A 12,182-nucleotide genomic window follows, 5' to 3' on the forward strand; every position below is an offset into this window, starting at 1 on the left:
AAGAAAGAACAAAGGTTTTAGAAGTGAAGTAAAGAGAGTTTCAGGAAGCACATCATCGCTGTTAAAAGCAGGAGAGATTTTTGAGGAGAATGAAATCAGAAAAAGCATGATTTATTCTTATATATCAGCTAGCTACTTGTAAAATAATTTTTGAAGATACTTTTCTCATAATTTTATCTTTCTTAATTTCCTCCTAATAATTCATCTGATTATTAAAAGTTGTATGTGCTTGTTATAGAAAATTTGGAAAATTCAGAAAGGCACAAAGAAGAAATTTAAGATTTTCAGCAGTCTCACTACTGAGAAAAGCATTCGGTGAACATTTTGTTGCCTCGTCTTCAAGTGCCATTTCAGTTTGTGTATACTAATGACGTTATTTTTTCCATACACGAAAGTCTCTCTCTTTCACTTTATCATGAATTTTTTTTCTTTGACATCAAATAATCTATAGTAGGATCTTTAATGGCTGTTTCATGTTAGATTATATAATATCAGTTGGTTTAGTTGTTCTTAATTTTGAATATTTATATGTTTTAATTTTGTTTCTACCGTTTAGTTGACTATTTTTATGCCCCAGCGTATACTATGATAAGCAGATTCTTGTGGTATTCTAACTTTGCTTCTCTTTCTGTGCTTTTAGGACTATTTTAATGGGTTAGTGGGGTCCAATAATCAGCCATCACTACTTGGCCACCATGTTAGCTATATTTTTCTTAACAGATTTCTCTGCAATGAATTAAGTGTCACGGTAACCTAGACTGAAAAGTAAGGAGCATACTTGCTTCACTTGTATATGTAGTTATTAGGTTCTATAGCTTTTTTAAGGTAGAAAATTTGGTTACTGAAAAGTCAGTGAGACATGGGAAAAAGTGGTTTTAGAGACTAAATTTATAAGTTTATGAGATGAACTGATAAGGAAATATTTATTAATACAAGCACTAAACATTTATTAAGCATCTTTTTGGTCATCCACTAAGTGTGAAGCCAAGTTCAAGCTTATAGATTACTCTTAAAAGCACTACTGCTGCTACTGCTAAGTCACTTCAGTTGTGTCCGACTCTGTGCGACCGCAGAGACGGCAGCCCACCAGACTTCCCCATCCCTGAGGTTCTCCAGGCTAGAACACTGGAGTGGGTTGCCATTTCCTTCTCCACTTAAAAGCACTGCCTAGTATTTTTTTCCTCTTTTGGTATTTAGCCCATGTGAACCATGACTTCTTTTTCTTCAGTAATGGTAAGCACTGTGTTGATAATGACTGTTGTTTTTTTATATAACAGTACTAGCAGTGCTGTGTCTGCAATCAGTATCCACAGATATCTCAGTGAGAAAGTCGAATCTCAGGGTTTGAGGGTAAAAGAAAAGACCAAGCAAGATGTAGTAGGATGTAGCAGGATGAGTTATCACTAAGTTTTCTTTTTAAATAGGAACCACCTCATTTAAAATAGCAAAGAGCCACTGTTGACTTCACCATGCTTACTCTGTACTGTGGTAGATCTTAGATTTGCAAGGAATATATGATTTGATCTCTCTAATCATAGTTGAGAATCAAATTGAGAGGGAAAGGCAAGGAATTAGTGTCGTTATATACTGAATGAATCAAGAACATAAGTATATAGAGAGATTAGCTTTGGAACAGAGACAGAAGTCTTTTTTCTTCTGGAACTGGAGGAAAAAATTAAAGGAAGATAACTTAGGATTCAGAAAGATTTTGAGACAGCAGATTTTTTTTTTTTTTTAACCAAAAGAATTAAGCTCTGGACATTGAAGACAGTGAGCTCTGGAATAGTGCTTATCAAATTTTAATGTCCATAAAAATTCCCTCAGAGTCTTGTTAAAGTACGGATTCTGGTTCAGTTTGTCTGGAGAGGGCTTCTGAGACTCCATGTCTAGTAGGCTTCTAGTTGTTGCTGATGCTGCTGATTTGTGAGTCACATGTTAAGGGCAGGGCTCTAATATTAGACTTCCATAATCTGGTAAATGAAGAACCAAGCTGAGAATGGAAAATGGAGAACCAGACATTTGAAGAATGTGGGAAAGATTTAGAATAGTTAATGTGACAAATTTAAAGGTAATAGAAAATCCCAAATCACTAAGTTGCAGTAATGTATTTGGTGTGAACTTAATCCTAAAAATTGAAATTTCCTTGGATAGTACGTTATTTCCAGCAAGTAGTTTTTGTTTGTTGTTTTTTTTTTTTTAATTGAAGGATGATGGCTTTACAGAATTTTGTTGTTTTCTGTCAAACCTCAACATGAATCAGCCATAGGTACATATATATCCCCTCCTTCTTGAACCTCCCTCCCTGTTCTTTTAAAAATATGAGGAGTGTCTAAAAGAGAAAAACCCTTAGTTTTAAAACATGTCAAAATCATGAACAATCCTGAAAATATATCTAATATCAGTGCAGATGTTGGATTGTTTCCAATAAGCAGTCATTATTTTTCTTCTTAAAATTTTATCAAGATGTCTGAAGTATTTGTAAAACTTTTTTCTGTTTATTTATTTATGTTGTTGTTGTTATTGACCGCACCACACGGCTTGCAAGATCTTAGTTCCCTGACCAGGGATTGAACCTTGGGCCAGGGCAGTGAAAGCCCTGAGTCCTAACCACTGGGCTACCAGGGAATTCCTGAAAAACTTATTTTTAGTACTTGTTAAAATTAAGAGCAATCCAAAAGCATATCTATTCTCAGGTCTATTTAAAAACTTTAAAGTAATTTTAAAATAAGTTTTGAAAACTAAACCTTAAGAATATTAAATAAGATAATGTATACATTATATTGATTTTATGGTCTAAAAAAACCATAGCACTTATCATGATAAATGGAGAAAACATATGCATTTCTTTGGGTACCTACTTTTATTTGCCTGTAACTTTTTAACCTAAGGCAATGTCAGTTATATATATTAAATATAACCTCACCCAAAGATACCAACTTTTGTTTCCTCACAGAAAAAAACTGAAATTCATGTAACCAAGAGCTGTCTTTTTATTCTTTCCGTGACTATATATGTCCTTTTTGTAATGGTTTAAGTGACAGAAATAAACATGTATTTTGTCATCATCCAGAGGCTTTTGTGTATCCTTTAACCTGTTTGTTTGATGGTTATCCTATAATGTATAACAGACAAGGATAAATTAAAAGCATATTTAACACAGGGAACTATATTTAATATCCTGTGATAAACCATAATGGGAAAGAATATGAAAAAGAATACACACATATAATCAAGTCACTTTGCTGTACAGCAGAAATTAACACCATATTGTAAATCAACTATCAATTCATTTCAGTCGCTCAGTTGTGACTGACTCTTTGCGACCCCCTAGACTGCAGCACGCCAGGCGTCCCTGTCCATCACCAACTCCTGGAGCTTACTCAGACTCATGTCCATTGAGTCAGTGATGCCATCCAGCCATCTCATCCTCTGTCGTCCCCTTCTCCTCCTGCCTTCAATCTTTCCCAGCATCAGGGTCTTTTCCAGTGAGTCAGTTCTTCACATCAGGTAACCAAAGTATTGGAGTTTCAGCTTCAGCATCAGTCCTTCCAATGAATATTCAGGACTGATTTCCTTTAGGATTGACTGGGTTGGTCTCCTTGCAGTCCAAGCGACTCTCAAGAGTCTTCTCCAACACCACAGTTCAACACCACAATTCTTCAGCACTCAGATTGCTTTATGGTCCAACTCTCACATCCATACATGACCACTGGAAAAACCATAGCTTTGACTATATGAACCTATCAACTATATTTGATAGTTTAATTTTTTTCATTCAATTTTATTAGTCTAAAATCTTAATTAAGAGTCTGGAAATTATAAATAATATATTAAGCATTATAACATTTATGGCATTATAAAAATTGATCTGTGTTAATAAAGATATTATCTATTATGAAATTTAATTGAAATGTGATTTTGCAATTTTATAATTTGAAAAGGAGTAATGTTAAGGTATACAACCAGTGAAACCAATAGAGGAAATTTAGGAAATTTAAGTTAATTAGGTGTTTCCTGAGAGGATAAGTTCAAATTTGCACAAACAATTATACTATTATTTTTACACGGTGATAAAATGTGGGCAAAGACAAATAGCTGCCTTCTACTGAGTCTGATTTGTCCAAAGAGCCATCTTAAGTAAAATTTTTCTGTGAACTTTTTCTGTACAAGTACATGCCATGTATTAAAAACTTTTAAGTTTATGAACATTTTTTTTCTTGTTCTTTAACCTAGTAACCGAGGTTATTAATTAAACTCATAGTCTATGTTTTCCCTTGAATGTGCAAAAGTAGGAGATAAAACTTGTTATATTTGGTATCACAACTGTGCTTTCTTAAAGTTTGCATAGAAAATGATTTGAAAAAACATACAAAGATATTTCAGAAGGTGATTTTGGAGGTAATTGGAATAAACTTTTTTTAATGGCTGTCATTAAGAGGCAAGGTTGAAGGTCAGGTAAAACTAGAAAGAACCAGTAGAAAATGAAGGTCCAAAAACTGGAGGCTGGAGATTAAGATAAATTTAGTATGAGCCCAATAAAGGCAGGAATGTAGGTGGTTTCTGAGAGAGTTAGCTATTAAAAGGTGTTATCCTGATAATTTGCTACTATCTATACCAAGGTAGAATTAAAACTATTTTTGTGATGTCCTTAACACTCCTTGCCAAAAGCTGAACTAAGATGTGTTAGGTCAAAGAAATGTTTTTATGAAAAATATATTAGGAGTCAAGTCCAAAGGTTAAGAGTTACTAAATAGCAAGATTAAAATAGTAGATTAGACTATGTGAATTTCAAATCATTGTTAATATTAAATGTGAAACTCACCTTTTATAACACTTTCATTTCCTACAAGGAATTAAATGAATTAAATTTTAAGACATTAACTTCAAACACTGAAAACTCAGTTCTATCTAAGAGTCATAAGATCCTCTAAACAGACTGCTTCATATTTTGTAGATTCAGATCACAACTTTTGCAAACTATATGTGTACTTTTCCCTTTCGTGCTAACTCATTCCTTTTCCCTTGTTTAGTGTTTAGTCCCATCAAAGCTTATCCTGATGAAAATAATTTACCTACTTTTGAGAAAGACCATAAAGGACCTCTCATGTTAATAATAATTGGTATGTCCTACAGTTTGCTTTCAAATATTGGCAGATTTTTCTACAGCAGAATGTAATTCCTGACTGACTTCTCCTAAACCCTGGAAAATGCCACACTAGCAGATATATTCTCCACTGCTACTACTGCCCACTGTGTCTCCACCCTCATTACCACTATCCCTAGTTGCTGTCTTCACTGTCATACATTCTAATGTTCTGTTCTCTAAGTAGAAATTAATTACCGATGGGAGGGGAGTTTAGTGGAGAATGGATATATTATTTGTATGGCTGCAGCCCGTTACTGTCCACCTGAAACTATCGCAACAGTCAATTGGCTATACTCCAATATAAAAACTTTTTTAAAAAGAGATTAATTACAGAGTAAATCTAATGTAAATGCATTCCATACTGGAGAATTATCTCTGGATTACTCATGATATTAACTGGGTTAGTATATTTTCTCTTAATGTATCTAATCAAAAGTTGACTGTAATTGGTTTCATTTTTATTCCATTGTGTCCTTTTCATGGGCTTCCCTGGTGGCTCAGCTGGTAAAGAATCTGCCTGCAATGCAGGAGACCTGAGTTCGATCCCTGGGTTTGGAGACTCCCTCCTTTGCATACTGACTGCTATAAAATCAGTCATCATTATTGTTTAGTCACTAAGTCATGATTGACTCTTTGCAACCCTGACGGACTACAACCTGCCAGGCTTCTCTGTCCATGGGATTTCCCAGGCTGGGATACTGGAGTGGGTTACCATTTCCTTCTCCAGGGGATCTTCCCAAACCAGAGATTGAACCCATGTCTCCTACACTGCAGGTGGATTCTTTACCACTGTGCTGCCAGGGAAGCCTATAATCAGTCTCAAAAATTATAATATTGGATTTTGAGAAAGTAAAATCAGGCCTTTTTCTGCTGAAGCATTCATTACTTCTCATTGGTGTTTTGGGGGTTAATTTTTGAACGAGTTAATGGTTTTCCCACAAAATTTGATGAGGAATAACAAGTTACTTGATATCTATTTGATAATCTTAATCTTGTAATAGTCAAATAGCTAAGAAGTTTTCAAATAGGTGTATCTGTAATTTTATTGTATTTCATTGCTATTTGACACTTGACAAAGTTTGCTAAGCATACCTGAGAAGACTTACAGTTCACTGCATGTGTAGATTTGATTGTGTCTTTAAGCTCCAAATAAATATAAGGACAGTAAATATAATTTCTTGTCTGTTCACTCAGTTTTTAAAATGTTCTGTACCCATGATCAGTGTGAAATGATCCAGAACAATCGAGGCCATTATTGGTGAAGGATTCGTAACACTTGAATCAAGCTTTTACGTAGTTCTTTAACTATGATTAGGTTGAGTTTCAAAATTCTGTTCTGGCACTCTTGTACCTTAAAGATCAAACTGGGTATGTGGAAAAGGAGTTGGAAATGATAAAGTACTAGGCGTATATAAAGTATTATGTTTTTGGTTTTAACTAAAAGACCTCTCATCAAAATCTCCTAAGGGAACCATGATATAGATTACATTTACATTTGGGCTGCAGATTATGGATAGTAAATTTGCCTCAGTAAGAAGAGTAAAGTGATCAAAAAAAATTAAAAAAAAAAAAAAAAAAAAGAGTAAAGTGGGATGCTAGCTGGTTCAGTGACCTTCAACTGGCATTTATTGTCCACTGCTCAAAGATGGCATGCTGCTGAATCAGAAATGTTCTTTCCTTTATTCAAGTCATCATTTCACTCTTTTTGTCATTTGCATTCTTTCCTTCCTAGCTACCAGTTGTGAACTCTAGGAAGGTAAGGTACAGAAAACATTTGGGGTAAGGTTTGAGAAAGGAAAAAAAATTAGCATTTATATATGGCATTAAAAAATACTGCTAGGGTATCGTACTATATGTGGATGTTTATTTGTATCATTGTATATTTGATACATTTATTAATTTTTTCTTTTAATCTGAATTTCATAATTAGGTCTAAATTATTCCATCATATTCATTACCAAGTAGACTTAACTACATTTGCTGATTTGTTATTCCGTTTTTATAGTTTTCAGCATATGATTTCATTCCATCTCCAAAATTAAAGCCATCTCAAGGAATGCCAGTCAACGATGATTTATGTTTTAGCAGAAAAAGAGCGTCAAGAACCGTATTTCAGAATAGTCGGGAATTTAACCCAGATTCTCTTCCTGTATGTTCTGCTGGTAAGTGAAAGTTGCAGGTAATGAACATGTTGAACTAAGCTAAAGATTTCTCTAATCTTCATAGTTCATTCAGAACCTGTTAGAACTTATAATCTGGCAGACAGTTCAAATTCAATAATATTTGTTAAAGACCTGATAAGAATGGACAGTTTGACACAATTGTCTCATAAGATCCGGGAAGGGTTTCTCACTGAAATCCTTTGGGTATTAATGTAAGGCATTATTTGCTTCATCAACAACCCATGTTTACTGAGTATATCCTGTGTACAGATATGTTTCTAAGTATGTGCAGATACTTTTCTAAGTACTGGGTATATTTATTGTTGTCCATGGACTGTAGCCCACCAGGCTCCTCTGTCCATAGGATTTCCTAGGCAAGAATACTGAAATAGTTTGCCATTTCCTTCTCCAGGGGATCTTGCCAACCCAGGGCTTAAACCTGTGTCTCCCGCTTGGCAGGCAGATTCTTTATCACTGAACCACCATGGAAGCCTGGGGATATAGCAGTCAACAAAACAGGGAAAACTTTCTGCCTAATTAATCTTACATTCTAGTTGGGGCAAAGCAAACATTAAATAAATGCAAAACAGAGTAAATGGTGATAAATGCTATGGAAAAAAATAAGCAAAGAAGAGGAATATAGAGGAGGGCCTGTTTTAAATAGTGTGATGAAAGAAGGCCATATTGAGAAGGGAATATTTGGAGCAGACCACATAGATACCATGAGAGAACAGCAATGATTCCAAGAAGAGGGAACAGTTAGTGCAGAGTACAGGACATATTTGAGAAAGATCGAAGAAGCTAGTAAATCTGGAATGAAAAGAGTAAGGGGAAGAGAAGTAGAAAATTAAATTGAGGAGAATAATATGGTTTCCTATTTAAGGCCTAATAAACTATTGAATGGGCTTCAAAATATTGAAGAATATTTTGAGAAAAGAAGTAACATCAATTGGCTTGCTTTCCAGACTTGGGGGATGTTACATTTGAAATGGATTAATGCAGGCAAGGGAGAAAACATGGAGTCTATTGTGATCCAGGCTGGAGTCAATGGAGGTTTTGACCAGTGCAGCAGTGATTATAGTGAAAAGTGATTGGATCCTGATTATAAGTCAAAGGTACAGTTACTGTGATTTGCTGATGGGTTGTGTAGGAGTGTGAGAGGGAAGTTGAAAGAGCTCTAAGGTTTTTTTGGCCAGAACAACTGGGAAGATGTTTAGTTGCCTAAAGTAAGTGTTATAGAAAGTAAATATTATATTATTCTGAGGACATTGTCCCATCATGGGCCTTATCAGTTAGAAAAATCATTAAAGAGGAGATAATACTTGAGCTTGGGATATATGTATGATTCCAGATGTTAAGGGGAGGTATGAGGAGAGCAAAGGCTCACATTAGGAATGGGCTTGAGATTTGTGACAGCAGTATAAAGGCAAGTTTCATTTTAGATGGTCAAAGAGTAATTGGAATGTGGGGAACCCTTGTGTTCTAGATTCAAAAATTTGAGCTAGTACTTGTAAGCTATAGGGAGCTAATGGAGACTTGTTTCGTTAAAGAACAAAGCACCTAGGGTGACAAGGTTGTTTACAGATTGAATAGAAATGAATAATCAGAAAAATATGATGATGACATAAAATAGAAAAAAGGGGAATAGAAAAAGATTTCTAGACTTAGCACCCAGGTAATTAGAAAAATGGTAATGTGTTGACAAAAGGAAATCATTTAGCAGTGGAAAGTGGAGTATGAGATAAAGATTTAAGTTTGTCTTTTACTTAAGATCCAAGTGATACCAGTTATTGAAATTTATTGGCTATGAGACAATATTTAGAAAACATTGTTACCCTAGGAGAATTTGTAAATCTTTATGCAATAAAATTCCATAATATTTTCATATAAAAATGAGGTCTTACAATGATTGTGTAGTTGAATGTTTATTTGATAGAGAAAAAGAAATGCAAGAATATATCCAGTTAAGTTTGAAGCATTGCTTGGGATTTTTATAAAGCCTGTGTTTTTTTGTATCATCTAGAATTTCTTACCTAACTGTACAGATTTTAAAGAGAGAATAAGACAGCATGTAACTTAATGTTAGGTTGAATGATATAAATTATAAGTACTATAACAATTCAAGAAAGGAAGAGATCATAGGTATTGAAGTAGTTTATAACTCCAAGAAAGAGGTTGAACTTGAGCTGAATTTTAGAGAAGAGAAGGATTTGTGGCTGGTAGTGAGGCAAGATTTACAGAGAAAGTATAACCAGAGTATTTAATTCAGTTCAGTCGTTCAGTCATGTCCAACTCTTTGTGACCGCATGAACTGCAGCACACCAGGCTTCCCTGTCCATCACCAACTCCCAGAGCTTGCTCAAACTCATGTCCATCGAATCGGTGATGCCATCCAACCATCTCATCCTCTGCCATCCACTTCTCCTCCTGCCTTAAATCTTTCCCAGCATCAGGGTCTTTTCCAATGAGTCAGTTCTTCAGATCAGGTAGCCAAAGTTTCAGCTTCAGCATCAGTCCTTCCAATGAATATTCAGGACTGATTTCCTTTAGGATTGACTGGTTTGGTATTCTTGCAGTTCAAGGGACTCTCGAGAGTCTTTTCCAACACCGCAGTTCAAAAGCATCAATTGTTCGGTGCTCAACTTTCTTTATAGTCCAACTCTCACTTAACCAGAGTATAGAGTTAAGAATTAACTTAGCAGACATCCAGTTCATGCTGGATAAAGGGGCTTGAAATCATAGAATTATAAAAATCAGAATTTTAGAACTACATACAAGGAATTTTATAGAGAATGAACTAAACATCAGAGAGGTCAATATCACCTTTTTTCCTTCAGACTTATTCCCCTGCCCAGAAATAACCTTAACGAGTTGCAGGTGGGAGGGAAGGGATCTGGAAAATATACCTGGGTAAGCTTAGAAAGTACGTGAATGTGTGTTGCTGCTGCTGCTGCTGCTAAGTTGCTTTAGTTATGTCTGACTCTGTGCGGCCCCATGGACGGCAGCCCACCAGGCTCCCCTGTCCCTGGGATTCTCCAGGCAAGAACACTGGAGTGGGTTGCCGTTTCCTTCTCCAATGCATGAAAGTGAAAAGTGAAAGTGAAGTCGCTCAGTCATGTCCGACTCTTAGCGACCCCATGGACTGCAGCCTACCAGGCTCCTCTGTCCGTGGGATTTTCCAGGCAGGAGTACTGGAGTGGGGTGCCATTGCCTTCTCCGAATGTGTGTTACATGTTAGGAAAGAAGGAAAACGAGTCCCGCAGTAGACCTTTTTGAGTAGAGTGTAAATTTACTACAAATCCTGGAAGAAGGAAATCGAGGTCCAGAGAAACCTTCCATGGTGAGAGACGGGAACATATAGGAAGAAACTGCCTTTGTATATATTTTTCAACATATTTTTCTTTTCTCTATGCCTGACCAGTCCGTCTTCTGTCCTTTAACCCCTGTCACTAATCAGATCTGCCAACAGCAAATCTGACTGCAGGCAAATCTTTCTTGCCGCCTGGCTTAATGTACATATACTCTTGTATTTATTCCCACACAAAGGACACAACATTTGTGAAATTAGTTATGTTCATGAAGTAAACTTTTGATTTTATGTCTTTCTTCTCCTTCCAAAGGCACTAGTGGGACTCATCAGACAAATCTCTCTGGGAAATGTGGACAACTTGGATTTTCACAGATATGTGGTAAAACTGGCAGTGTGGATTCTGACTTACAATACCTGGGGACAACTAACAGTCATCAAGATAAAGGTTTAAATTCTAGCTTTATTTGAATACAAATGGTTTACAAATATTTTGTGGGGTTTCCAAATCTAATACGTTATTTTGTATAATTATACTTACTACAGAAAGGGATGTTTTATTTTTAATAATAATTTTAACCAAATTTTTCATAACTGTTAAACTGAAATGTTAGGTTTAGTACTCTTGATATAAATATGACTAATTAGAGACTTTAGAAACTCATCGTAGAGATGAACATTTTCATACCAAGTAATTGAAAATAAAATTATCCCATAAGGAGTACTATGATAGCAGAAGACAGTTATTTTCCATAACGTTGTTTTTTTTTTAATTTATTTAATTGAAGGGTAATTACTTTACAGTATTGTAGTGGTTTTTGCCATACATTGACATGAATCAGCCATGGGTGTACATGTGTTCCCTTTCGTGAACCCCCCCACCTCCCTCCCTATCCCATCCCATCCCTCAGGGTCCTCCCAGTGCACCAGCCCTGAGCACCCTGTTTCAGGCATCAAACCTGGACTGGCGATCTGTTTCACATATGATAATATACATGTTTCAATGCTATTCTCTCAGATCATCCTACCCTCGCCTTCTCCCACAGAGTGCAAAAGACTTCTATATACATCTGTGTCTCTTTTGCTGTCTCGCATACAGGGTTATCGTTACCATTTTTCTAAATTCCATGTATATGCGTCCATAACAGTTTTCAATTTTAAGACTATTTAGAATTTATTATGTCTCCTATTAGGACCCATGACTGCTTAACCAGCTATCATTTTAAGTATCTTACATATTCATAAGATAGAACAAGATGGAGAGTTTGAGGCTGGCTGTCAGACATATGAATTTTGGATTTGAAGGCATGTCTTCCATTTCTATGCTAGTTAATAGCTATGACAGTTACTACTTAGAAGTAGGATAAAATCAGAAATTTTGGAGATATTTTGTATATCCTTTACTAAAATTTTCTGAGTGATTGAAATGTACGTCTATCTTTATTTATTGATGAAAAAACAATGCTTATTTGAAATTAGTAAAGAAGATGGAGTTAATATAGCATTTCCACTTTAACCGTCCTTTGTTCCACCCACTCCAAAGGGCCACATGACTACATAAAGTGTA

The 12,182-nt window shown here is 35.5% G+C and overlaps 1 protein-coding gene across 7 annotated transcripts in view; it reads left to right on the forward strand.

Annotated features, from left to right (window-relative positions):
* TOGARAM1 (TOG array regulator of axonemal microtubules 1) overlaps positions 1–12,182 on the forward strand; it is a 78,439-nt gene that overhangs the window by 7,105 nt on the left and 59,152 nt on the right. For 6 of the 7 annotated variants that reach the window (XM_061395013.1, XM_061395015.1, XM_061395014.1 and 3 more), the window contains exons 2-3: positions 7,152–7,308; positions 10,929–11,063. In XM_061395013.1, the coding sequence (XP_061250997.1) occupies positions 7,152–7,308; positions 10,929–11,063 (292 nt within the window). The remainder of the gene's footprint in view (positions 1–7,151; positions 7,309–10,928; positions 11,064–12,182) is intronic. The other variant, XM_061395010.1, reaches the window with a different exon arrangement.

This window comes from Bos javanicus, chromosome 21 (assembly GCF_032452875.1).
Source record: "Bos javanicus breed banteng chromosome 21, ARS-OSU_banteng_1.0, whole genome shotgun sequence".
Lineage (NCBI taxonomy): Eukaryota > Metazoa > Chordata > Mammalia > Artiodactyla > Bovidae > Bos > Bos javanicus.